We start from the raw sequence: 27,809 nt of genomic DNA, 5'->3' as shown, positions 1-27,809 counted from the left end.
CAGTGCGCTCTCTCTCTCTCCTCTCTCCTCTCATTCTTTACTTGCGCATTTGGATTTTTCTCAATCCTTTTCTACTCTCTCTCTCTGTCTCTCTATAGAGCCGATCGATCGGAGAAGTCTCCTCTCGCCGGAGAAGAAGACGACCGTACACAACTCTAAAATGAAGATTTTTGTCAAAACTCTCAAGGGCACTCACTTCGAAATCGAAGTGAAACCTGAAGACACGGTTCGCCTCCCCCCCCCCCCCCTCTCTCTTTCTCTCTCTGTAGATATACATATCGGTATCTCTCCATAATCAATTAATTGTGCTGCGGTTATGATTTTTGATGGTGAATTAGGGATTTTATTAAACGCTTGATATGCTTTGTTCTGGAATCGAGGAAAAGACTTGAGATTTCGTGCTTCGAATGAATTGGGGATGTGATTGTTTTGCAACATAGATTCATGAAATTTGGGCTTTCAAGTTTCCAGTGAAGCAATTACTGTCTCGCTCTGATTTCTATCGGCTCTCTGCGCGAGAATGGAGGATTTGTTCCGATGATATGTAGCTACTTGTTGTACAATTGAAACTTAGACTCATGAAATTTGAGCTTTGAAGTTATGACTGAACCAATTACTATCTTGTTCTGAATTCTGATGGCCCATTGCTTAAAAATGAAGATTAGTTCAGATGACGTGTAGCTACTAGTAGACATTCGTCTTTCGTTGGTACGATCATGTTCAAATTTTGTGGTTTGTTTTCTTCCAACTATTTTTTTTAGGGTATGTTTCTTTGGAGGAGGCGTAATTGAGTTTATGAACTGAAGTAACATGGTAGTTATAGTTCTTTGCACCTGCATTGGTTGTAGTAGTACCTGATAATGCAGGAGATTTACTTCTTTATTTGTAAATCCTTACATTAAATCTTCTTTTTATGCAATATTGCACCGTGTTCTATTGGAATTTCTGGTATGATCGTAACATAGTGGGTTTTCTGCCCTCTTTGATTCATTCCTCTAGTACCACTTCGTGTAATTGAGAAATTTGCAGACACCACATTATTGTGGTATTAATCTGTCATTTTGTTTGTTCTCATACATGGTCCACCCCTGTATTTATTCTCAACTGCTAGACCATCTCCTCATGGCTGTGTTTTTGCAGACACTGAAGCTTTTGCTTATGTGCATGTGGCATTGCTTTCCTTTGGCAGTGATGTTGCCACTTAGTAAGGATTGGTGCATTTAGTGGCTTGGCAAAAAGTTTTTTTTTTAGCTAACTTGGCAAAAAGTTAGGCATTGGGAATCTAGGACTGTCTTGATCAAATCCTCTACTGTAATATATTTGGTTCAGCAGAAGTGTAATAACCCTTTTATTGGTCCAATCCTGTCTATACTTGGGCCATTAGCACATTACCTGGTGGTTATCAAATGGATAGCGCCTGCCCTTAGGGCCTCTGATAGTGTTTAGTTCAGTTATTTTGATGACCTGCTGGATTGCATCTTGCATGTCCCAATCACACATGGCTTAGGGAGAACTGTGACTAGCTTATTTTGGAATATGGAGCAGTTGAATGGTTTGGTATTGAAATTTGGGGGAAATCTGCATTGCTTCACGCCATACTCATTTGTACATTTTTTAATCATCAGTTCCATCCTAATTATGTTGATGTTCTTGTAAATTATTCACAGTGCTACTGATGAAGATTATGATTCCATTATAGGATTTACATATATGATTATAACTTTATTTTCGTTAAGATTTGGAGGTAGGAACTATGCCTACTTGTAAAGAAATAGGACTTGCTTGTGAAGAATTATGCAGACTTGGATGATTGAATCGAGTAATTGATGTTTATTTTATTGATTCTACTCTTCTTTTTTCACTTCTCCCAATGCTCATTTCTGCTTTCTTTCTCCTATTTATTCTTATCTTTTCTTCTCTTCAGATTTCCCTATCCCTTCTCTTTGTTCTCTCTGTTTGATTTTCGCCTTTTTAATTTGTGGCCGGAAGATGGTTTTGCTGGCTTGAGTTTTTTTTGTTTCAAGCTCATTGTTTTTGTGGTGCAGCAGCTCTAAATCCTTGTTTTTTTTCAGTGGTTTTGAAATTCTCTTTCTTCCATCAGTCTCTGCTCTCTATTCCTATCTCTAATTACTTCTCCTGTTTATTCTTCTGTCTATTCTCAGTGTCTCTACTCTCCTTTTGCTCTATGTTTTATTCTCTCTTTATCATGGCTTGAGTTGCTTTGTTTCATGGTGCAGCATTTCTAAATCTTTCTTTTAAAATGCTTCCGAAACTCTATTTGTAGTTGAAACTGTCAACATCTTCTGCAGGTTGCTGATGTTAAGAAAAATATAGAAGCCATACAAGGGGCAGATGTATATCCAGCTGTGCAACAGATGCTTATCCACCAAGGAAAGGTTCTTAAAGATGGAACAACATTGGAAGAGAACAAGGTTGCTGAAAATAGTTTTGTTGTCATCATGTTGACAAAGGTAATATTTTTGCTGTCATTTGAAGTGCGTAAGAACTGTTTCCCTTTTATAGTTTCCTGGGGAATGAATTGAGCTACATATAATTCTGTATGTGTTTTATTTACTTTTATATGTACGTGGTGAGATTAAGGTTTGTGATTGTTATTATTGTTTAAAAAAGAATTCCTGTCCATGTACTTATAAAAAGAGGTGGGACATCATTGCCTTGATTAGATGGGTTTCCTAGGTAGGCTACATTAGTCTCTTGATGGTAGTTCATGTAGTTATTGGAGCAATCAACTAGGACCTGTAGTAGTGAACTGATGAGGTTCCATGCAGAATGGTTTTGTAAAGCGGCTATTTTAGTAATTAGAAATTCTGTAGTAAATTTGATGCAGATAGGAAGGATTTGCACAAATTTGGAGAAAAAATAATAGGAAATCAAGTTGCATCCAAGTGGATTGCTGCTGAAGTTTCTTGGGCTGGGGAAGGATTGTAGTACTGATATAGTGGATCAATATTTGCTCTGATCTAGATTCTAATTTTACTATCTTGCGACTCGAGAAGAGTATGGAGAAGAATTAGACAGAAATGGAGGGAGACAACAAGAATAGAAGGAGAACAGAGGAGATCGAGAGGGGGAACAGAGAATTGGGAGGGAAATTAGAATTCAATTCATTCAACAACATGCCTTCCCATCCTGTAGCTGTGGCTCTTATATAGCTAACAGCCTCTCACATGCACCCATGTGCAGTACAAACGGTAAGCATAACTGTCTATAGCTAAGGATAAATATCTATAACAGAAAAGGAAAGAAAATTACAATTATTTCCCTAGGAACGTGACAAATTTCCCCCCCTTGAAATGTTTCTTGTCCCCAAGACACTTATTACCATTGAGCCATTGTTATTCATCCAATCCCAGCTTTCTCTATTTGTTTTATTTTTCTTTCTTTCTTTCTCCTTTTAAGCTTTTTCCTCTTTTGTTTTATGTTCCTATTCTCTTGCTCTTCCTCTACTAGAACCAGCACCAAAGACTGGTCATCTGCTTCAGTTGGAATGACAGCAAGACTATCATATTATTCAGAATTAAACATATTCATAACAACAGAGATAATTTCCTACTGGAATTTTCGTCATCATCTTGACGTCTGATTTAACCAAATCCAAGACCCAAGGAGCAATTTGCCTAAAACCTTCATTCTGAGGACCAAGCCCCTCAAGGTTCCATTCTTGGACTATAGTTGATTCTTCAAATAGGCACCTTCAATGGACTTTGCTTCCTCTGTCGGTCCATTGACAGGTTGACAACTGAACATTCTGTTAATAGGCACATCTTGCTTTATCCGCTCTTCTTTTGGTCTATTGATAACTGTAACTGAATTCATTTCAACAAATTTCTTTCCTAGTAAAGCCCAAATAATGTCTTCGGTAGCTGCCATTCCTTCTTTGTCATCCTAGATTGTCTACTCCAATTCAGGTTTTTCTTCAACTACAGTAGAAGAATTCCAAACAAACAAATTGCCTTCTGAAACTTTTCTTTTTAAGGATTCAGAATGTTCCTTGGAAAAACATTCAGCTAGAATACTAACCTGAAACTTCTGTGAAAGTAGAATCAGTAAGTCATCCAGCTTGTGTTTGAGGTCAACGAGTTAATTGCGTCCTTCTTGGATTCTTTTCTTGTTGTAGTGTGTTCTTCCTCAAGTCCTTTTTTGATTGCGGCCCATTCTTCTCAATGGTAACTTGTCTCCACTTGAATCTATCATAAGCTTGAAGGTTGCCTGCAGATCGCATGTGTCACGCAGACAGTTTACCAAGATAAATTTTTAATTTTTGCTTCTAATTGTAAGTTCCTTCCAGCTGTAGCCTTAGGCGCTAGTGGGAGTAGTAGGTTGGTTAGAATCAAGCTGTTACATGGTTAAGGAAGAGGGCCCATCTGTCAGGGAATAATTCCCCAAACGTCCTTATATAGGACCCTTTCGTGTAGTGTAAAGGCATGCAAAAACAATCAAGAATATTCTCTTCCAGCTACCCTCTCTCTCTTTCTTCCTCTGTCTCTGTCATCTATCTCTCTCTCTAATTCCTTGCTATCTCCTTCGCAATTCTCTCGAAATTGTGGTAAACACAACTACCGTCCAGCGGGGTTGTAACACATTGGTATCAAAGCACTGTTCTGGTCAGTGGGTGAGAAGGATTATCAATGGCTGAGGGGGCGTGTATGAAGAACTTTGAAACACTGTTGCAGCAAACTGGGGTGTTCGTGGCGGAATGTCAAAGTAAGATGGAGCAATTGGAGCTAGGTACGACTCGAAAATCAGGAGGCGATCCTTGCACTGGATCGTCGGGTGGAGAGCGCCATGGGTGGAATGGAAAGGAGGTTAGACGAGTCCATTACATGGGTACAGGAGGAACTAGCTGCACAAATGTAGCAGTACATGGCCATGTTAGGCCGACAACAACTGATAAGGCTAGCACCTGACTTCCCTTCGAGAGAAGGGATAGACCCTATCCTTCAAAGGGATAGAGCTGGTCGGGAGCTAGAAATACATGAGGAGGAGCTTAACCAGGGTGACAAAGAAGAAGGAATACTGGGAAGAGGGCCAGCAGGCCCGATGAACCATCATCCACAAGGGTTCCCTCTCCCTAAGATGGAAATTCCAGTGTTCGAAGGGATTAACCCATGATGGTGGATAAGGAAATGCGAAAGGCTGTTCGAATGGCATAACATTCTAAAGCCGTAGAAGTTTCCGCTGGTAGCAACCTACTTCAATGAGGAGGTCGATGCTTGGTATCAAGGAGTCATACGGCTAAGGAGAAATTGACGTGGGGAGAGTTCACAGAGGCTCTATGTGGAAGGTTTAGAGAAAAAAGTATGGCCGACATTGTGGAAGAGTTCAACAAGCTTAAACAGTCAGGAAGTGTAGAGATGTACCAGAAACACTTCGAGGAGCTGAGGTCTTACATGATCCAATACAACCCCTACCTCACCGAAGCCTATTTTGTATCAAGTTACTTGAGTGGCCTCAATGACGAATTAAGGCCAATGGTTAAGGTGCTTAGACCTCAAACTGTAGCTGTCATAGGCCGAGGGTATATGAGACATTAGAATAGCTTAGGGGGGCAGTATTGTAACTGTAGGTAGAGGAATAATTCAAATTCCTCAAGTAGGCGCGCGCTGGGCAGTTAGTTACTGCCGCGCCCACTTGTATCTTGTTTAAATAAGAGCTGGTCGAGGATGGGGAAATCATGTGAGGATTATTCCACAATTTCCTTTCCCTTCATTTCTCTAGTTTGTTCTCGTTTCTCTCTCTCTGATTCTAGAACTTGCTCTCCCTATTTTTCCCTTCTCAATCGTTTTCCCGCCTGCGTTTCCTCCTCAATTCGGGAGGAATACTTTTGTCAGATCCGAGCTTGACATTTGGTATCAGAGCTAAGACCTGGAGAGGTAATGGCAGATGGAACGCGCGCTAAACAATTGGAGAGCCGGTTGGATGCAATCGAAATTGGATTGCGTCACCATCAGGAGCAGGTGGACGAGAGGCTGGAGACGATGGAATTGGGAATAAGGCACGCGCAGGAGGAGATCCACAGGAGTAGATTGGAATACATGGAATCGCTGGATTGCGCGGTGATTGGCATCCGGGAAGAATTCGCGGGACTTAGCCAGCAGCTCACGGCCGCCTTGAACATGTTTGCAAGGCAACTGAACGTCAGCTTGTCAACGGATTTTCCTCCCAGACCGCCTTCCGCACCAATCCTGACTTCCCCGACGTTCCATCCAAGACAACCAGATCCAAGAGGTGGTGGAGATCCAGCTGAATTCGGCGAAGGTATGAATTACCGGGTCCAGGGGGGAACCAATCCATCCCATCCTAGTCCACGAATGGAGATTCCTGTTTTCGATTGTGAAAGGCCGAGATGGTGGGTACGCAAGTGTGAATGGGTATTCTACTAGTATCGCGTAGCTGAAGGGGATAAGGTATGTTTGGCTGCTGCCTACTTAGACGATGTAGCGGATGCGTGGTTCCAAACGTGGAGCCATGGAAGAGGGGATTTGAGTTGGCTGGAGTTTGTTAGTCAGTTGTGTCGAAGGTTTGGGGAAAAAAATCGGTCGGATGTCATTGAGGAGTTCAATAAATTGAAACAAAAAGGCACGATGGAGGACTATCAAACCAAATTTGAGGAATTGAGGACCTTACTATCATTGTCTCATCCATATTTGGATGAAGAGTATTTTGTCTTGAGCTTTATCAGCGGTTTGGAGGAGCTAATTAGGCCTACGGTTAAGATGTTGTTCCCTACCACAGTGGCCCAAGCAGCTGAACAAGCTCGCTTGCATGAGCTGTCGATGGAGGCCTTTGCCAGGAGGCATAGGCTGTCATCCAAAACCAATCGAGAGGATCACAACGTGGGAACGTATACTAGGGGTAACACATTCTATGGACAGAGAGGGGGATCCTTGGGAAGGACCAGTCAGCCTACCATACTGCCCAAGAATTTATCGGTAGACCAGAAGAGACAATTAGGTTTATGTTTCCGCTGTGGAGAGAAGTATGGGCCGGGTCATTAGTGCAAGAAACTTCTCCTCACCATGGAGGGACAGGAAGAAGGAGAAAACGAGGAAGCAGGAACAGAGGAGGAGGAGGAGGATAAGTTGGAAGGGAATGAAGGAGGTGAAATCTCCATGCATGCTCTCCAAGGACAGGCAGCTGGTAGAGTCATTAAGGTGAAGGGAATGGTCAGCAAAAGAAGCCTAGTGGTGTTGATTGACAGTGGCAGCACTCATAGTTTCCTTGATGAAACCACGGCCTACAGCTTGCAGTGCAATCTTCAGGAAACACCCCCTCTCAGTACTAATAGCCAACGGAACTAAAATGGTCAGTCAATTAAGGTGCAGGGGATTCAAATGGGTAATGAGTGGGCAAGAGTTCTCGGCTGATCTGCGGATACTCAAACTGGGAGGGTGTCATGTGATGTTGGGGGTTGATTGGATGAAAACCGTGAGTCCGTTGGTGTTTGATTTCAACACTTTGAAGGTCACATTTAACTGGGAAGGACAACAAGTAACCCTTCACGGTAGTCAGGAAGTGGGAGAATGTAAGGTGGTGTCTGGGAAGAGAATTCAAAAATTGTTGGATCAAGGGAGTACCACCGTGGGACAACTACACTCCATCTAAGCTGTGGAAGTCGGGAAAACGCTAGCAGGAAGTCCACCACATGTTCCTCACAGTGACAAGTTGCTGATAAACTTGAATGGCCAGTACATACTCTTAGTCCTATTCACGATTTATTAACGGAATTTGAGGATCTGTTTGCCACTCCCCAGTCCCTTCCACCCCATCGAATACTTGACCACTCCATTCACCTTAAACCCAATAGTGAATCGGTTAACTTGAAGGCCTATCGATACTCCCCCATACAAAAGGCAAAAATAGAGAAACTGATACACGAAATGCTAACCAAAAACCTTGTACAACCTAGCCAAAGCCCCTATGCTTCACCAGTCCTCTTAGTAAAGAAAAAGGATGGATCATGGAGGTTTTGTGTGGATTATAGGCAGCTTAACTCCCTAACAATCAAGAACCAATTCCCTATTCCCATCATTGAAGACCTGCTGGATGAATTAACTGGAGCATCCATATTTTCTAAACTAGACTTAACCTCCGGTTACCATCAAATCCGCATGAATCCCCTAGACTATCCTAAGACTGCTTTTAGAACCATCAAGGGCATTACGAATTCTTGGTAATGCCCTTTGGCTTAACCAATGTTCCAGCCACATTCCAAGCATTGATGAACCACATTTTTGCTCCATATTTGCGCAAATTTGTCTTGGTATTCTTTGATGATATCCTCATATATAGCTCCACCCTAGCACAACACCTCACCCACCTAAAACTGGCATTTCAGATCCTTAGATTTCATAAACTATATGTGAAGAGGACTAAATGCTCATTTGCAGAAGAAAAGGTGGAGTACTTGGGCCATATTATTTCAGGACAGGGGGTGAGCATCGATCCACACAAAATTGAAGCGATGAAGAATTGGCCAAGACCAAAGACATTAAAGGAGCTTAGGGGTTTCCTAGGCCTAACTGGATATTACAGAAGATTTATAAGAGGTTATGGGGTGATAAGCAAGGCACTGACTAATCTCTCTTGAAGAACAGTTTCCATTGGGGCCCGGAAGCAGAGGAATCTTTTGAATCTCTCAAGGCAGCCATGACTCAGGCTCCAACATTAGCCCTACCGGATTTTTCTAAGAATTTATCCTAGAAACGGATGCATGTGATACTGGAGTAGGGGCTGTGCTTAGCCAAGAAGGACGACCTGTGGCTTACCTAAGTCAATCATTGTCTCCACGTCACTTGGGTCTCAGCATCTATGACAAAGAGCTACTGGCCGTTCTAATGGCGGTGGAAAAATGGAGGTATTACTTGGAGGGTAAGAGATTCACCATTAAAACTGACCACGAGAGCCTCAAATTCCTATCTCACCAACGAGTACATAATCAGTTATAGCGGAAAGGAATTACAAAACTCATGGGCTTTGACTTCGTCATCCTTTACCGGCAAAGGAAAGAGAACAGAGCAGCTGATGCTCTGTCTAGAAGGGAGGGCTCAGCCTCTTGCTGTGCCATTTCAGCGTTAGTTCCGGATTGGGTGCAGGAAATTGCCCACAGCTACGACCAGACTTCGTGGATCCAGGATTTACTCACCAAGCTGGCAGTCAGTACCACGTCTGATCCAAACTATCAGTTAAAAGGGGGACTTCTGAGATTTCAAAACAGAGTAATTATTGGGGATGACACTCAGTTGAAACAAAAGATCCTACAAAGCTTGCATGACTCGCCCATTGGGGGTCACTCCGGGCTCAACGTCACCTACCAGCGGGTCAGACAACTCTTCTACTGGAAGGGGCTAAAACGAGACGTGAATAGGTTTGTGATGACATGCAGTACATGTCAGAGGTGCAAACATGAACAAATACCTACCTGGGCCTCCTTCAACCGCTGGAAATTCCTTCACAAGCTTGGGAATTGATTTCGATGGACTTTGTGGAAGGGTTACCAAAATCTGAGGGTGCAGACACTCTATTAGTGGTAGTAGACAAACTAACCAAATTCAGCCACTTCCTTACCTTGGCCCATCCGTTCACAGCAGCTGAAGTAGCTAGGAAATTGATGGATACGGTCTTTAAGATTCATGGTTTACCCAAGGCGGTGGTGTCTGATCGTGACAAGGTCTTCACCAGCCAATTCTGGAAGACTTTAGTTCAGGGGTTGGGCATCAAACTACACCTATCTTCGGCTTACCATCCTAAAACAGATGGACAGACCGAAAGAGTTAACCAGTGTTTGGAAACCTATCTACGATGTCTTTGTATCTCCAAACCTTGCAGCTGGAGTCGTTGGGTAGCCTTGGCACAGTGGTGGTATAACACCAATTACCATACAACACACAAACGAACCCCATTTGAAGCTTTGTTCGGGTATTTACCTCCTATTATTCCGGCAGTAATGCAGTACTCCCCCATCGAAACCGCGGCCGACCTCTACCTGAAGGAAAGGCAAGAAGCTCTCCACACAATCAAGCAAGAATTGACCCTAGCTAGCCAGCGCATGAAACAGCTGGCCGATAAGCACAGAACGGAAAGGCAGTTTGAAGAAGGAGAAGAGGTTTATCTCAAGGTCAGAAGATTCCAACAGCACTTGTTTTGCAAAGGACCAACATCTAAACTCAACCCCAAGTTCTACGGACCATTCAAAATTCTAGCTAAGGTGGGACCGGTGGCTTATCGCCTGCAGTTGCCGGACGAAGTGGGATTGCACCCCGTCTTCCACGTCTCGCTCTTAAAAAAATCAATCAGACCTACGGAGATCACCAACCACACACTACCCGCCCCGCTGGAGACCATAGAAGACACTGGAGAACCCTTGGCAGTGTTGGACAAACGTGTCATATACACTGATACTGCTCCAGTGACTCAAGTTCTAGTCCAGTGGTCACACCTCCACCCGGACAACACGACATGGGAGTATCTTCCCGACCTCCTACAACGATTTCCAAGAAGTTCCAGCCTCCTCTAATTTCTTGAGGTCAAGAAATACTTTAAGGGGGGGGCAATTGTCATAGGCCGAGGGTATATGAGACATTAGAATAGCTTGGGGGGCAGTATTGTAACTGTAGGTAGAGGAATAATTTAAATTCCTCAAGTAGGCGCGCGCTGGGCAGTTAGTTACTGCCGCGCCCACTTGTATCTTGCTTAAATAAGAGCTGGTCGAGGATGGGGAAATCATGTGAGGATTATTCCACAATTTCCTTTCCCTCCCTTTCTCTAGTTTGTTCTCGTTTCTCTCTCTGATTCTAGAACTCGCTCTCCCTATTTTTCCCTTCTCAATCGTTTTCCCGCCTGTGTTTCCTCCTCAATTCGGGAGGAATTCTTTTGTCAGATCCGAGCCTGACAGTAGCTCAAGCATCGGAAGATGCTCGGTTACATGAGCTAGCAGTAGAAGCCTTGTTAAAGAGGCAAAGGCAACAGACAAGGGGAATGGTGGCAGGGACCCAAAATGGGGTAGGGATGTATTTTAATCAGGAAGCAAGCAAGGGTACCACTGGGGTAAGAGGAGTTGTGGGTCAAAGCACAACACCCTCAGGAGATCCATTGAGGGAGCAAAGAAGATTAGCAGGACTATGCTTCTGGTGTGGAGTCAAGTACCACCTGGGGCAGCCTTGCAAGAGGCAGATTCTGCTGTTAGAAGGGAATGAAGGAAGTGACCAGGAGGTGGAGGAAGAGATAGATGGGGATGACGGGGGCATGGAAGACAATGGAGAAATATCCATTCATGCCTTGAAGGGGCTGGCCAATAACAAAATTATTAAGGTAGGAGGACAGGCCAAGGGGAGTACTTTGATGATTCTGATCGATAGTGGGAGTACCCACAGTTTTATTGATGAGCACACGGCAAGGAGGGTAAATTGTTATCTAACAGGGACGCCACCCTTAAGCGTGACAGTGGCCAATGGCTAGAAGGTGTTTAGTACTTCGGCCTGCAATGGGTTTTCGTGAGAAATGCATGGGGAGAAATTTGTAACCGATTTAAGGCTGCTACAATTGGGAGGTTGTGATATGGTCTTGGGGGTGGATTGGATGAAAGGAGTAAGCCCTATTAGTTTTGATTTTAACCGCATGGAAGTATCCTTCGAGAAGGAGGGCAAAAAAATGACCATCAAGAGCGGAAAAGAAGCTGGGGTGTGCAAGCTGATGTCTGGGAAAGTTCTGAGGAGAGTCATGAAGGGGAAGTGGGTTCAATGGGCACAACTCTTTTCAATAGTGACCACAGAAGACGCACCCAAGGAACAAAAAGAGCTGGGGCAGTATTATCTAACAGTCAGCAACCGGGAGGAGCTCCCTGATCAGGTAACACATTTAGCTTTACTTGATGAATTATTGGTGAAATATGAGGACCTCTTTGCAGAACCAAGATTCCTACCCCCTAACCGACTGTTTAACCATTCTATTAACCTCAAGCCAAATATAGAACCAATTAATATTAGAGCCTATCGATACCCACCTATCCAAAAGAATGAGATTGAGAGGATGGTTAGGGATATGCTCCAACAATCCATTATCAAACCAAGCCAAAGCCCGTTTGCTTCACCCGTTTTGTTAGTGAAAAAGAATGATGGAACATGGCAGGTTTTGTGTAGACTACCGCCACTTGAATTCCATCACAATCAAGGATAAATTTCCCATACCCTTGGTGGAAGATCTTTTAGACAAACTCCACAATGCCAAGTTCTTTTCCAAGCTTGATTTACGCTCGGGTTATCATCAAATTAGGATGAAACCCGAGGATACTCCTAAAACTGCATTCAAGACCCACCATGGCCACTTTGAATTTCTGGTAATGCCATTTGGGCTTACCAACGCCCCAGCCACCTTTCAATCACTCATGAACTGCATCTTTGAGCCCCACTTGCGGAAATTCATCTTAGTTTTCTTTGATGACATCCTTATCGATAGCTCCACCTTCGAACAACACTTATTGCACTTGCAAACCACTCTAGACATCCTCGGTCCCACCAATTATTCATCAAGAAATCCAAATGTGAGTTTGGTTAGGGGAAGGTGGAGTATTTGGGGCACATAATCTCTAAGGGAAAGGTGAGCACTGATCCTAGGAAGATCGAAGCTATGGTGTCCTGGCCGAGGCCCACAACTGTGAGGGCCCTAAGGGGATTTCTTGGGTTAACAGGCTATTATCAGTAGTTTGTGAAGAATTATGGAGTCATCAGCCGACCACTGACTAAGTTGCTGAGAAAGGGAGAGTTTCATTGGGGCCCCAAGGCAGAAAAGGCATTCAACAAGGTGAAGGATGCCATGAGCAGGGTGCCTAAGTTGAAGCTTCCAGATTTTGAGAAGCCTTTTACCTTGGAAATCGATGCATGTGGCACTGGCATTGGGGCAGTGCTGGCACAGGAAGGAAGGCCAATTGCCTTCCTAAGCCAAGTGCTAGGCCCTAGACATTCTGGGTTAAGCATCTATGAGAATGAATTTTTGGCAATCCTAATGGTCGTGGATAGATGGAGGCATTACTTGGAAGGGGGGTGATTCATCATCAAAACATATCACGAAAACCTGAAATACCTTTTGCAGCAAAGACTTCAAACGCAGCTGCAGCGCAAGGGAATGGCTAAGCTCATGGGATTAGATTACATGATACAGTACAGAAAAGGTAAAGAAAACATAGTTGCGAATGCCCTTTCCCGATGCCATGAAGAGGGAAGCATTGCAGCAGTCATAGTAGTGACTTCACAGTGGTACGAGGAAGTGATCAACAGCTATGGGAACGACCAAAGAATCACGGCCTTGTTGGAGAAACTGACGGTGAGGCAAGAAGAGGTGGAGGGGTATACTCTGAAGGAAGGAAACACATGGGAATATCTCCCTGAACTGCTTTAGAAATTTCCTCGCGCGGTGAGCCTAATCAATCTTCCTTGAGGACAAGAAAGCATTCAAGAGGGGAGCAGTGTCACGCAGGCAGTTTACCAAGAGAAATTTTTAATTTTTGCTTCTAATTGTAAGTTCCTTCCAGCTGTAGCCTTAGGCGCTAGTGGGAGCAATAGGTTGGTTAGAATCAAGCTGTTACACGGTTAAGGAAGAGGGCCCATCTGTCAGGGAATAATTCCCCAAACGTCCTTATATAGGACCCTTCCGTGCAATGTAAAGGCATGCAAAAACAATCTAGAATATTCTCTTCCAACTACTCTCTCTCTCTCTTTCTTCCTTTGTCTCTGTCGTCTATTTCTCTCTCTAATTCCTTGCTATCTCCTTCGCAATTCTCTCGGAATTGTGGTAAACACAACTACCATCCAGCGGGGTTGTGATAGCATGACTCACAATTGAGGATCGATCAGAAATTAATTGCCCAAAAGTGTTGGGAAGCAATGACCGAGTACTGTCGGAAATTAATAGTTGAGGAGTGCGAAATCATCACCGAAGTGCGCTGAAATTAGTTGGTTTGCTGTTGATTTTGGAATTCACTGTGTCAGAAGTATTATTGTCTCGAGAGTTCGATTGGCTGTCGTTGCAACTTCTGTGAATTGCCTATTTTCAATTTCGCTGACTCACCCTTTTCACATGCAGTGACTTAGATCCAGCCGCTAGGGAACAACAACCAAAATTTGCTTGGATTTGCTTTGTGACTCTATACGGTTGGAATTGATAATCGCCTCAAGCTTCGCTTCTTGAATCACGTAACTTCCTGTTAAACTCTCTTGCCTAAGTCCACTGCAGTGGTCGACAATCGACTGTTATGAATCCGCTCTCTCAATTGCAACTTCCTGAGAATCAGTCGGATGTTGCTTCGCTCGGACCGCTATGGTATCAGTTGAGAAGCAACCACAATCACAGCCAGATCCTAAAATTGATCGCCTCCATTAAATTCGCTTGCAATCAGTTTCTGAGGATGGCCTCGTTCTGATACCAAATGTCACAACCTAGGGTTTGGATGGAAAATTGAGAAGGGTATGAAGAATTAGATAGAAATGGAGAGAGACAGCAAGAATAGAAGGAGATCGAGAGGGGGAACAGAGAATTGGGAGGGAAATTAGAGAGAATTTGAGAGGTAAAATTAGAATTCAATTCATTCAACAACATGCCTTCCCATCCTCTAGCTGTGGCTTATATATAGTCTAACAGCCTCCCACATGCAGCCACGTGCAGTACAAACGGTAAGTATAATTGCCTATAGGTAAGGACAAATATCTATAACAGAAAAAAGAAGAAAATTACAATTACTGTCCTATGAACGTGACATCTGACTCATCGCATTCAGCATTGCCTGTAACATTAGTATCTACTGATAGATCAGTTTTGTGAGAGTGCCCTAGCTTCTTTGTGGACTTCAAGTTTACCAATGGGTCTTCATGACCAGACTCTGTAGCACCATTACTGATAAGAGCCTTAAAAGATCTGTTGGCAGCATGATCATTTACTGCAGTGTCTCTTTCACTTTTTCTCTGGTTAATCCATCCAAGGTTTCCTTACTGGAAGATTTCATGGCCAATCTCATCAGCCTGAGCTCCCTCCTCCAATGAGAATTGCCATCATTGTGTCCAGTAGAACGTGCTTTTTCATCAGCTATATATAGAAGCAATAACTTTGTTCTAATCATCTCAAGAAAAGGGCCAAGGTTTTTAACTTGTATCAAGTATGCTGTGAGTTTAGTACATGATTTTCAAATACTTCCCCCAATTTTTGAGCAAGTGGCATTCCAGATTGTCCCTTTCACACTATTGGTGGGGGGGGAACCTGGGGACGAAAAGAGAAAGAAGTAAGAGCAGCAACCCGAGAAAGATAATTTAGCAAGGAGAGGAAGAAATCGATAATATTATTCCAAATTAACAATCTCATGATTACATCACTAGCTTATTTATAGGCTAAAGCTGAACCATAAAAGATAAAATTTTAAATTCCAATTATCCCAACAAATAAAAAAAGCTATTAAATATAAATTCCAAATTTTAAACAAAAATTAAATCTTAATATCAAAATTTTAAACTTAATAATTCTAATTTGTTATCAAAATTCAATTCAAAGTAAGCCCTGTCTTAGGTAGAGACTGATATACGTCAAAAGAAACTTCGTATTAGACATCAATCATCTGTCCTTGCATGAATGGGGGTTGCGCTCAGAGGATTTAAGTTAATTGCATCTACTAATGACAAAGTAACCATTTTCTGTAAATTCATTGTGTTCAAAAAGCAACCCTATAATAAAGGAGTCATATTAATGGGTGTCTCTATAGTACTATATAAAGACAGTCTCACAGAAAAAATTTGACTTCACTGCCATATTATTTTGAATTTGTTCTTTTAATAGAGAAGCAAGGTAGTACCCTAATCAGACTCCTTCACATTTTCATTATCCCTTGGATTCATTAACCAATCTTGAACCTCTTATTCTTCTTCTTTTCCTATTTATTTCGTTTCTTAATCATTTCTCACCACTCTATTTACAACAAGTACAAGCCTTAGTCTTACTAAATGGGGTTATTTAATTTACTTCACTGCCATATTAGTTTGAATTTGTTCATTTAATAGAGAAGCAAGGTACCCTAAGCAGACTCCTTCACATTTTCATTATCCCTTGGATTCATTAACCAAGTTTGAACCTCTTATTCTTCTTCTTTTCCTTTTTATTTCGTTTCTTAATCATTTCTCGCCACTCTATTTACAACAATTACAAGCCTTAGTCTTACTAAGTGGTTATTTACATGAATTTTGGACCTTCAGTCATCTCTATCCATAGCCATATGGTCTGTAAGGTTATATATCCTATGTCACATTTAGAATTTTCCACCAAGGTTTCTTTGGTCTTCCTCTCCCGTATTTGGTATAAACTTCTTCCTTTTCATTCCCTTACCTCACAAGTGGATCTATTGGTCTTCTTCTCCCCTGTTCAAATCATTTTAACCACGTCTCCCACCTATTATCTTTAATAGGCACCACTCCAACCCTATTTACATATTATCTTATTTCTATTATGGCCTTGTATTCACTGTACACTCTTATCACAGTTGCACATATTGGTATTTAACTACCTCATATTTTGAGTCATAGAACAAAGATGGCATTATAGTTGTCCCTCCCATAAAACTTTTTTTTTTTTTAGATTTAAAGGTTTTATGGTTGCATAAATACTGGATGCACTTCTCCACCTTTCTTTTGTTTTCTTTGTTGATTCTATGAGTAATATCCTCCACTATCCCCCATTCTTTTGGAACAATTAGTCTTACATATCTAAATTGATCTTTTCTTGGGATAAATTGATCTCCAAGTCCCACAATGATATCATTAACACTTCTATTTTTACTAAACTGACATTCTAAATTTAACATTTTGACCGGCTCAACTTAAAACCTTTGGATTCTTAAGGTGTTTCTCTATAATTCAAATTTATTATTCATTTAAACTTTGTTTCATCCACCAGCACAATATCATTTGTAAATTGCATACACCAAAACACTTCTTAGATGTGCTTTGTGAATTCATCCTTCATAAGAGCGTGGAGATATAAAATCAATGTAAATCTTTGATGTAATCTAATTATAATTGAAAAAACCTTAGTATCTTCTTCACAAGTCTTAACACTATGATATATGTCCTTAATAACATATACATTAGCAGTCCAAACGTCTTTCTTCTCTAACACCTTTCACAAGACTTTTCTAGAGACACTCTCATGCTTTTTTAGATTATAAATAATACTATATGCAAATCTACCAGGCAAAAAATCAAATTAATTTCCGGAGACCTTTTTTTCTCTCCTTAACCCTAACTCAATTTTCCTCTCCAAAAGTTCCATAGTGTGGCTATTTAGCTTGATCCCACTAAAATTTTCAAAACTTTGAACATCTTTTTTATTCTTATAAATAAACTCGAAAGTGCTCTTTCTTCACTTGTTTGGCATCCCTTTTAATTTTGGAATCACATTAAATAATTTTGTTAACCAAAAAATGTCCTTTTTCCCATGCATTTTCATGCTTCTATTGGGATATTATTTTATCCAACTGTTCTACTATTTATCATTTTGTCATAACTTGTTTTTGTTTTGTTTGGAAAAATATGTCCATAAAGACATATAATTCCCATCTTTTTTAGGGTTACTAAGAGTCCCCATCATAACAGTTGTTTCTTCACCTTCATTGAATAACTTAGAGAATTATTTTTTCTTCTTTCCCTGCTTTTATATATTGAATGACTGCCCCTAATTTAATCTTTGATTTTTATTGTTTATACATTGCCTTTTGCTCAAATCTTTACTTCCCTCTTGCTTTAGCTTATATATATATATAGATCTTTTCCATCATCTTTACTGTCAAGCCAGTGATATCATTCTATTTTTAAAATTTTAATTTATTTTCAAGTCTAATAGTAACTGGCATACTATTTGTTAATACTGATATTATCTGTGATTGACATTGTCAGAATAAGGGCTCATCTGGTGAAGGTTCAACTGCTTCAACTCCGACTGTAAGTAAGGTAAGGACAAATCATTCATGTGTTGTTTGTCATGATGATGCTGGTTCCTGCTTATAATAAAGCATCAGAATTGAACACCAATGATGATGTTTTCAGTTTGTTGGGAAAGAGTCTTTAGTACCATGAACTAATTGTTATGACTTCTGTTGTTATTTGCATTCATTTAATGAAAAGGCACTTATTTTTTGGTTGAACCTTAAATACTTTCGTTTGACTAGAAAATAGTACAAAAGTTATCTCCTTCTTGTTCCATGCTTGATTTAGTTGGCCTTGATTTAAGGAGGGGAAATCAGTGATTTTGAAAGCATTTTTGAGGTTGAGATATTTCCCTTCAGCCTTCTCCTTCCATAATTAATTTATTGGTAAACTGCCCCCAGATCCCCTGTGGTTCCGGCCTTTTGCTTGAAGACCCCTGGTGGTTTTAAAAATGTCTCTATAGGTCCCCGTGGTTTATCTTTTTTGCTCGGACCACTCTATTAAAAACTACATTAATTAAACCCTAATTAAGTTAAATTTAACCAAAAAAATCAAAATAAATAAATAAGTTAAAAAACTGATTGCCTCGGTTCCCAGTCATTGGGATCCATTGTCGAGAGAGAGAGAGCAAGCGAGAGCACCATCTTCTTCTTGCAAATGGTCCAAACCACAAGGAGTATGAGGACAATTTACCCTTAACTATTGTTTTGCTACTGGGAATTAAATTTTCATACTTTTGTTATATTAATTTTTCTTTCATATTTCAGAACTTCTGCTATGTGCTTTCTGATTTGTTTCTGAACTTCCTCATACAGTTTTGGTTCATGAGAAGCAGTGGTGTTTCAATTTGGGATACTGCTTGCAAATATATTTAACTATTACAATTAATTGAGAGCTTCATCTCAGATAGACAAACAGTTCTTAGATGTGTTCTACCGCTCCTAAAAAGCACCTGCAGGTTATGTACTGCTTTGTTACAATTATTGTTGGTGTCCCTATTATGTAGCTGGTGAGGCCTTACCTGACCTTAAGAGCCGGAAAAAAAGTGTGAATTCATTCAAATTGCTCAATTTATGTACAAGTTGATATATCTATAATTGTACCATGACATGTAGGCACCACAGACAAGTGCCCCACCCTCTACTGCCACCCCTCAAGCTCCTGCTGCAACCACAGAATTGTGAGTTTGAGTCACTATAAATTCAAATAATTCTTTTAAGTAGTTCTGTCATTTTCAATTGATGTTCACCTAATGTATTCCCTACAAGCATCTCATCTCTACTTCACAGGCCTGCACGTGCACTGCCCGAGGCTGCTCCTGCTTCAGTTACTGCTGCGTGAGTATATGTGTTCTTATTCTGATTCTGGTTGTTAGTCATGTAAATATTGTCTTTTTACTGAATTTTGAAAATCCTTGTGCTGTTTCCTTTTCTTTACTAATTCAGTATTGTGTGCTCAACCAGGTCAGAGTCTGATGTTTATGGTCAAGCAGCATCAAATCTTGTTGCCGGAAGTAACCTTGAGGGAACAATCCAGCAAATTCTTGATATGGGTGGAGGAACCTGGGACAGGGATACTGTTGTCCGAGCTCTTCGAGCTGCTTACAACAACCCAGAGAGAGCTGTTGAATATTTATATTCTGTTAGTTTCTTTACCTCATCTTTCTGTGATATTTTCCAACTGGGAAATTATTTTAGGCTTGCCAGCTTGTTATTATTTTGTTCTTATATTTCTGTGTTGTCAAAGTCCTTAAGAGTTGGATTATGGGTTTTATTTTATTGATTTTTCCTTTAGTCTGTGACTAGTTTTTGACATTCTCTATTTATATCAGGGTATCCCCGAGCAAACTGAAGTTCCAGCAGTGGCCAGAGCCCCAGCAAGTGGTCCATCTGTGATTTCCCCAGCTCAGCCAGCCCAAGCAGCGGCTGTTCCTTCAAGCGGACCCAATGCAAATCCTTTGGATCTCTTTCCCCAGGTAGTTGGCCCATGTTCATTGTTAATGAAATCTGTCAGAAAACTTCTGTTATGACGTATTTTTCTGTGAATAGGGCCTGCCAAACTTGGGATCAAATACTGCTGGTGCAGGGTCACTGGATTTTCTTCGCAACAGCCAGCAGGCATGTGCCCCTGCTCACACTCTTTTCCTCTGTGTTTGCTTGTGTACACACAAACACGAGTGCACTTCTATGTGCATATACATTCCTATTTGTTTATTTGTCCCCCCATTATGGAACATTCTATTTTCTGTTTCAGTTCCAAGCTTTGAGAGCTATGGTGCAGGCCAATCCTCAAATTTTGCAGGTTTCGGACCATCTCTCTACGGCCAGACCTTATTTATTCATATAATATTTAAATGAGTACATTTTCTTCTTCACTTTCTAAATGTGATTCTTTTTTGTTTTCTTGTTGACAGCCCATGCTGCAGGAGCTAGGGAAGCAAAATCCCCATCTGATGAGGCTAATTCAGGAGCACCAAGCTGATTTTCTTCGCCTGATAAATGAACCTGTTGAAGGTGGTGAGGGGTATGTTCTCTAGTTAACCATATATTTTAAATTCATTGTTGTATATGTTCATCTCATTTTACTAATTTACTGGAATGTGCTATCAGGAACATCTTGGGGCAGCTTGCTGCAGCAATGCCACAATCTGTAACAGTTACACCTGAGGAGCGTGAAGCCATAGAACGTGTAAGCATTGCCTCTTTCTATCCTTTATTGAATTTGATGTGCTCAGTTTGGTGCTCTTCTATGGAGTTTTAAGGATGCAGGAGTATTTGTTGATACAATGTTGTTGATCCTTTCCATTGGCTGACCACCGTTAACTGTGAAGATGGCAATCAGTACTTGAAATAATCTGAAACATTTGACCACTTGCAAATTTGATTCTTGGACTAGTTTGAACCAACCTTAGGTGATCTAAAGATAAACTTCAAACTTGAGTTAGTTTATAAGAGTCAGAGTTGCTGAACAGATTAACAAGCACTATCAAAAACCTTGTTATGTGATTAAGGCAGCAATGCATGAACTATGGGTACACATGCACATACTGTGGTTGTTATGTGGCTAGCGCGAAGGGCTCCACATGGCTTAACAGTCCTCTCCAAATATGAAACATGTTTTGCCATGTTATGGTGTGAAGTCTCTCGTTATTTGTCTAAGCCTTGAGAGGTGATTCATAAGACACTGAAATTCTCTAATCCCTAGCTTTCAAAAACGCGCTAGGTGCTAGTCGGGCACCAGGTTGGGGCCTAGCGCCTAGGCGGGGCTTAGGCAGCGACTCGGAAAAATGGTTTTTTTTTTTTTTCGAATGAACTATCTAATGAACTGGTATTAATGTATTATAGATAACAGCAAGCTTGCTGCCAACGCAAGCAGCAATGCAAGCTTGCAGCTGCAACAAGCAGCGAGCAGCTGCAGCATGCATAGCGGAGGAAGATGGATGCATACCGGCCAAGAGATGAGATCGACGGCGGCGGTGAACGACCAAGAGATGAGATCGGCGGCGAGAGAGAGAGAGAGAGAGAGACGACCCGCGATGAACGACCAGAGAAAGGAAGGGAAAGGGGAAATAGAGAAAGGGAAGGGGGAAATAGATCGGCCCAGGCCGCGTGCGACCCAAGCGGTTAGGTGCTGCCTCGGCCGTCTAGGCGGTGTCGTGGCCCGATTAATCGGACCCGGCGCCTAGGGTGCCGACCAGCCCTTATTTGCCGCAGCCAGTGGCTAACGCCTATGTGGCCGCCTAGGCCGAATTTTCGAACACTGCGTAATCCCTCCTTAATAGGGATTGTGATGAAGATGATTGACTTGGTTAAGAACACATACTGGTGCTTCATCCTAATTCTAGAGCCAATCTCCTTAGTGACTATCCTTAGCAAGAATCTCCTTAGTATCTCTCTGCGGGATGCCAATATTCCTTTGGTTAACACTGCACCATTGATTTGCCTCAGCAACTGTGCCTCTAAACCTGGATCATAGACATAGCCTAGGAGGATTTCCTTTTGCTCAAAAACTTGATGAACTTGTACAATGGAAGCTTAAATGAGAGTTCTATCATCCAATCATTGAAAGGGATTCACTAGAGTGGAAAATGGTTTCCCTTAAAAACATGGTGATGATTGAGTTACAGTTTGCAACCTGTAGAAAGTACCACCTGCTCACCTAGGGAAGGAATATGACCCTATAGGCTGCAGGCCTGCAAAATGCTGCATCATTTTTAGCACGTGCTATGCTGTTTGTCCTTACATCTCATCTGTTAGCAATAGAGGGATTATCCTACCCTAGGAAGCATGGTCACTTCATTTGTGGTGCTAGTTCTGCGTCCAACACATATCAAATGTGATTACTCATCAAGTGCTCTGAGATACCTGTTGGCCTTGGACATCTAATGGAGTGTTTTCTTATTCTTATTTTCATTTGTATACTTGTCTTGGGTGGGAAGCGGGATCCACCAACAGGTAAAATCTATAAATATGACAAGTTTTTGGTTCAAGATCAAAAAATACAATAATGAACCCAATAGCTACACCAAGGTTTTAGGTGTTCCGTGCTATGTTGCACGGAAACAGAAACGGGAAACGTTTATGATACGAAATGGAAACGCGGAAATGGACATCCTTCTAAAAAAATAGGCATAAATAGGATCCGAAACGGGAACGGAAAACATTTTGAAAACAGGGAAACAACTCCTTTGAGCCGTTTCCATGCAACACAGGTTCCGTGTGCCCCTTATTTGCTGGGGAAGTGTGAAAGGCACATTCTGCACTTCCTCAAAAGCTAGTTTCATTCTGATGGTTCACATGAGAGTGGCATAGGGCTTATTATGGAGGAATGCAAATCCATTTTAAGAAGCCTGTCCTGAAGAGCTCTTTACCAGTATACCTACTATTATAATTTGTATGTCTGTGTGTGTATGGTTTTGAGATACGTAACAAACTCGAGTCTCTTTATTTGGGAATGCACCCTAAGCACCTGAGCTGCCCCTTAATGACTAAGCGTCTGTCTAGCCTAAAATGAAATCCATATAAAATGATTGCACTTTCCTCGGTACAGCTCACAATTCTGCACAAATGAATTCAAAAAGAAAGGTACTACATAGAGTGGAGGCAGTCTCCTTAAACCTCCTTTCACCCCTCTCCCTGAGGCCTCCCAGTGAATCTGAACCTGACCTTGACCAGCTTGATTAAGTTGGCCTGGTAATTGAGACCTGATCCATGTACTTGGATCCAATTCGTCTGACCCGTTAGGTCTAGATTTTGGCAGAAAGAGAAAGGATGCTTAGTTCCGTGAATTTTGTCTTTGTTAGTATCCAAATCCCTCCCAAAGATACCCCACGTCTCTGAACAGCTTTCCCCCTCTCTCATATCTCCTCCGTCAATCTCAGGCTCTTCTTCTCTCTCTCTTCCCTTCCTCCCTCTTTACCTATCTCTGTTTGTCTCCATTGAGGGTAAATTGTTGATTCCTTCTTCCCCCCCACCCCCACCCTCCGGTCTCTGAACTGCTTTCCATCTCTCTTATACCCCCTCCCTCTCTCTCCACTGAGGGGAAATTGTTGATTACTTTACCTGCAAATTCTGTCGGTATACCTATCTTTTTGTAGGTTCAGAACCATGGCAGATTCACCAACTGAAATGGTGAGAAAATGCAAACCAGGAGCACATGGGCAATACTTAGATCCAAGGCAGAATTTTTTTTTTGGGGGGGTTCAATTTCTTATATCTACTCAGAGGTCCATGTCATTTTAGTACTATTCATGTTCCCTTTACTGGCCTGAACAGTCTTTCATCTTCTCAAACATCCTGGACTTGAATTCTCCTCCATTTTGTCTATTTCTTCCCAAACATCGCCCCCACCTCTGGCCCAAGTCTATCCTCCACAAGATTTCATTGGCAGATAAGAGTTTTCAGCTTTCCCTTCTGGGAAGTTGGTTGATTTTATTTGAAAAGAAGCATTTTGTCCAGATGCAGCAATAATTTTTCAGATTAGAACTGCTGAAAATGAGTTGTGAGTTAGGATGGCCAGCAACTGATGGCCCCGCAAATTCCTTTATGTAGGCACGGATTAAATTGCTATAGAATTACTAGAATCTTTGTCTTACTAACTACATGCTTTAGATGATTGATTTTGTTTCATCTTTGATTTGTGGAGATGGATTAAAAAATGAGGTGCATCTACCTTACATTGAAGTATGGATCACATTCCATCTCAGCATCAAATTGGAAATTTGTGAATCTTTAGTTGACAAAAGCATATTTCTGTTGCCTTTCCTCCCAGCTCGAAGCTATGGGTTTCGATCGAGCAATTGTACTGGAGGTTTTCTTTGCGTGCAACAAGAATGAGGAGCTGGCTGCCAACTACCTTTTAGATCACATGCACGAGTTTGAAGAATGATATTGTGGAGAAATAATTTGATCAAATTTCTACCTTCAACCAGCTGCTTGTTGAACTTTCTACTGACCTGGTGGTATTTGCTTTTCTTTTGGTTATCGCCCCCTCTTCTCTGGATGCATATACTTTTCAACCCCAACATTTTAGCTTTCAAGTTTTATAATGTCAATACAACTATTATCATGCTTCCGCTCCTTCTCTTTTCTCTTCTCTTCTCTCATCATTTGTGAAAGTATATTTGAATAGCCGTAGACTTGTTACAGTTTTCAGGCATATGGCCATTAAAAAAAGAAAAAAAAAAAAAAGTCATGCAATACTGTTATAATCTGATTGTTGCATTGAATGCATGCTGAGCTTATTTGGTGAATTTCAGAGCATGATTCGGAGTTGAAATTGCTCTACACAAATGGTAACATTAGTCCTCTCTGTTGAACGTTAAGAATTGCTCCCTCAGACTCGATACAATACTGGATTCAGGATACCATGAGAAGCAGAATATCTTTGTTTGTGACATCAGAGCCTGTTTGTGCCTGGGGGGCTGAGAAGGTGGAAAAGGGTTTATGTCTTTTTATGACAAAATTATGAATGTGTTTTTAGCGACAGCAAAAACTATTTTTATGTTGTAGGACAAACAGAAGCAGAGTTTCTATTTTTTGAAGCTAAAGCCTAAAGCAGCAGCAGCAGCGAACGGTATAATTATTTTTAGACAAAATCACCATCAATACTTTTGAAATGTTACGTTTATTAACTAAATAAACACTTTTAAATATTTTTTTGGTATTTTTTTCTTTAAAGAAAGCACGTTTTTCAGTCACTGGTCAAACACAGCATTTTCAGATGAGATGATTAGGGGGTAAATCTCATTTAGATTCTTTATGGTTTAAGTTATTTGCACAGAAGTTTCTTGTGGTTTCGAAATAGTTTTTTTTTTTTTTTACAAAGACACATCTACATGAGCGGTGGTACTTAAATTAAAATTATAGTAACTAAAATATAAAATAAAATAAAAAATAGCTTCTTAGCCTACGGTACGATGAGTTCTGTCCATAGATTTAGGAAAATTGTATTTGCAATACTCATGCTTTGCTCTTCAGAGTCAATGTCTGATAACATTCAATATGATTAAAATAACTTCAAATGAAAATTTATTTTTACCCTTCATGCCTCACCATTGCATGTCAACCGTCGTTGCATCTTCTTTCTGTGCGACGGTCAACAAGGTGACGGGGATGTAGCGACGATCGACTCACTAGAAATGGCAAGACGAGGCGGCGAGGTGACCACCTATCACATCGGAATGGGGTTCGAGGTGGTTGGGGATGATGGCGACTTGATTCGGTGTGGCCACCCATCATTGATGGGCGACTGCATTTATCTAGGTTGTCGACAACTGCCTATCAACTGGACCACCTTGAGCCTCGAGGTTTGGGGGTGTCTAAGGCATCCTTGAATTCGAGGGTTTAGGTGGTCATAGGTTATGAGTGCTTCACAGTCAATATCACCTTCAATGGCGACGACCCAATAACGCCCTCTTCAACCACCATTGCCATCTTTAGCAATGACGACAGCACTGCCCAACGGTGCTTTTTATCTTTGCCACCACACCAGTGACGGTTGTGACGTTGTCTAGCAGTGTCACCTTCATTCTTTGCAAAAACAATCGAAAAAATGTTCACCAGAAGGAACTGCACTTTGCTATCCAATCTACCATCCAAAACCACAACCAAACACACAATTAGCAATGCCCTCCAATCCAGGGATTTGAGGGACTTTAAATAGCCCCAAGTCCATGGGTTTAGGGGCATTTCAACGCCCCCAAACAGGAGGGTTTGGCTATGAACACCCTGCTATCTGGCATAGTCATTATGGCTAATCCTCTTCTTTGATCGTTTCCCGGTAATCTCTAATTCTCCAATTGTGTGTGTGTGTGTCTGTGTATATTTATGTGTGTTTATGTGTGTGTATATATATGTGTGTCTTCTCCGATAGTCTTCTTCACCAACGACTCACGTGGAGAAAATGATGGCCATGGCAAGAAGAAGACGACAATAGCAAACGAGCGTCGGTGATCGTGAGGAATGTGGCCGCTTATCATCTCTGGCAATGATGAATGGAGAAGAGGATGGGGAGAACCAACGATGAGAGGAGAAGAGGCGTGATTGCAAACAGATGGTAAAAATAGATTTTTGTTTAATATTATTTTAGTCATACTAAAATGCAGTTGTGAAGAGTAAAATTCAGAGGTACAAATAAAATTTCTCATAAACTTATCGCCACCAAATTAGACACTCCATGGGCTAAATTTTAGATTTAGAATTGTTTCTTCACTCATCGCTGCCAGTGCCGACCGACCATCATTCAAAAAGGCAAAGGACTCCTTGTCATCCACCACGTCAACTGCCATTGAATAAAGCAAAAGACTCCACCAGCAAGCCACCATTATTGCAAGGAAGGTCTATTGCAAAGTTGAGCCACTTGTGACGATCCAATGAAAAACACGTAGAAAACGTGCCTTGCCTCGCTGATATGGAGAGCGAGATTGCAAAAGGGTCAACCGTACCTTTCTTTTATTTTGGTGACCAAACTTTAATTTGTTATAATATATCACTTAATTTTAATTTTTGTTATAATATAATCACATTTTAAATTTTCTGACAATTTTCTCATCAGAGGTAGTGAGCTAGTACACATTAGCATTGCTTTGTTGGCACACTTGCGGGTATATCACATTAAAGATCGCAAAATTTTAGTGTCTTTTGTAATTTGATCACTAAACTTCAATTCTTTGCAAAGTGATTACAAACCTTTAAAATATTTAACAATATGGTTACTAAAGTGATTTTTTGACAATTTCTTACCAAAATTGCTGATGTGGCAATGGCCACATTATCGCCACGTCAGCCCCACATCATCTCTACGTCAGCAATTTCGGTTAAGAATTATTAAAAAATCACTTTAGTGACCACATTACAAAATATTTTAAAGTTTTGTTATCACTTTGAAAGGAATTAAAGTTTAGTGATCAAATTGAAAAGGAAACCAAAGTTTTGTGACCTTTAGTGTAATTTACCCGCACACTTGCTAACTGGGTTAAATCATTTAATGAATGTACGACACATATTGCGTGGTCTCCTGTTGCCACATCAGTCTTCCTTTTCTCTCTCTCTTCCTTCTGCTCTCGATTCCCTGTTTTCTATCAATCTCTTCCAATCGCTCGAGAACATTGAGGCCATCATCGATGTTGGATTCGACGAGTCCCACTACCTGAAAGCCACATTCGACCTGCTCGAGCCTTAGTTCATTTGCTTCATTGAGTCCTCTCCATCGAATTGGATCATTCATGATTATGCCCATTTTTGGGTTCCCTCCGCGACTCACAAATTCGGACGCTCATGTGCCTTCTTCTTAATCATGTCTAGTTGGTTCCCAACCGTTGTTGGACAGCCCTTAGCG

General features: G+C 41.2%; 1 protein-coding gene across 2 annotated transcripts; it reads left to right on the top strand.

The window, feature by feature from the left end:
* On the top strand, positions 1-24,545 carry LOC127806385 (ubiquitin receptor RAD23c-like). 2 transcript variants are annotated; one of them, XM_052343632.1, is made up of 12 exons: positions 1-226; positions 2,310-2,471; positions 17,943-17,996; positions 19,088-19,152; positions 19,241-19,309; positions 19,436-19,613; positions 19,804-19,947; positions 20,021-20,089; positions 20,226-20,273; positions 20,386-20,495; positions 20,582-20,660; positions 24,243-24,545. In XM_052343632.1, the coding sequence occupies exons 1-12, from the start codon at positions 161-163 to the stop codon at positions 24,357-24,359; spliced, it is 1,161 nt and encodes a 386-aa protein (XP_052199592.1). In that variant the 5' UTR covers positions 1-160; the 3' UTR covers positions 24,360-24,545. The 2 variants fall into 2 exon arrangements, with proteins under 2 accessions (XP_052199592.1, XP_052199593.1); XM_052343633.1 differs by having other exon boundaries at positions 2-226; positions 19,262-19,309.
* The last annotated feature ends 3,264 nt before the right edge of the window (positions 24,546-27,809 follow it).

Source organism: Diospyros lotus, chromosome 7 (genome assembly GCF_014633365.1).
Source record: "Diospyros lotus cultivar Yz01 chromosome 7, ASM1463336v1, whole genome shotgun sequence".
Classification (NCBI taxonomy): Eukaryota; Viridiplantae; Streptophyta; class Magnoliopsida; order Ericales; family Ebenaceae; genus Diospyros; species Diospyros lotus.
Note: the sequence above shows the minus strand (reverse complement) of the source record. Positions and strands in the feature narration are given on the sequence as shown.

Excerpts from the sequence above, each read along its gene's own strand:
- LOC127806385 (XM_052343632.1), top strand. The coding sequence starts at position 161 with ATGAAGATTTTTGTCAAAACTCTCAAGGGCACTCACTTCGAAATCGAA. Across the intron at positions 227-2,309 it reads AAGTGAAACCTGAAGACACG|GTTGCTGATGTTAAGAAAAA; the intron begins GTTCGCCTCCCC and ends CATCTTCTGCAG. Across the intron at positions 2,472-17,942 it reads TTGTCATCATGTTGACAAAG|AATAAGGGCTCATCTGGTGA; the intron begins GTAATATTTTTG and ends TGACATTGTCAG.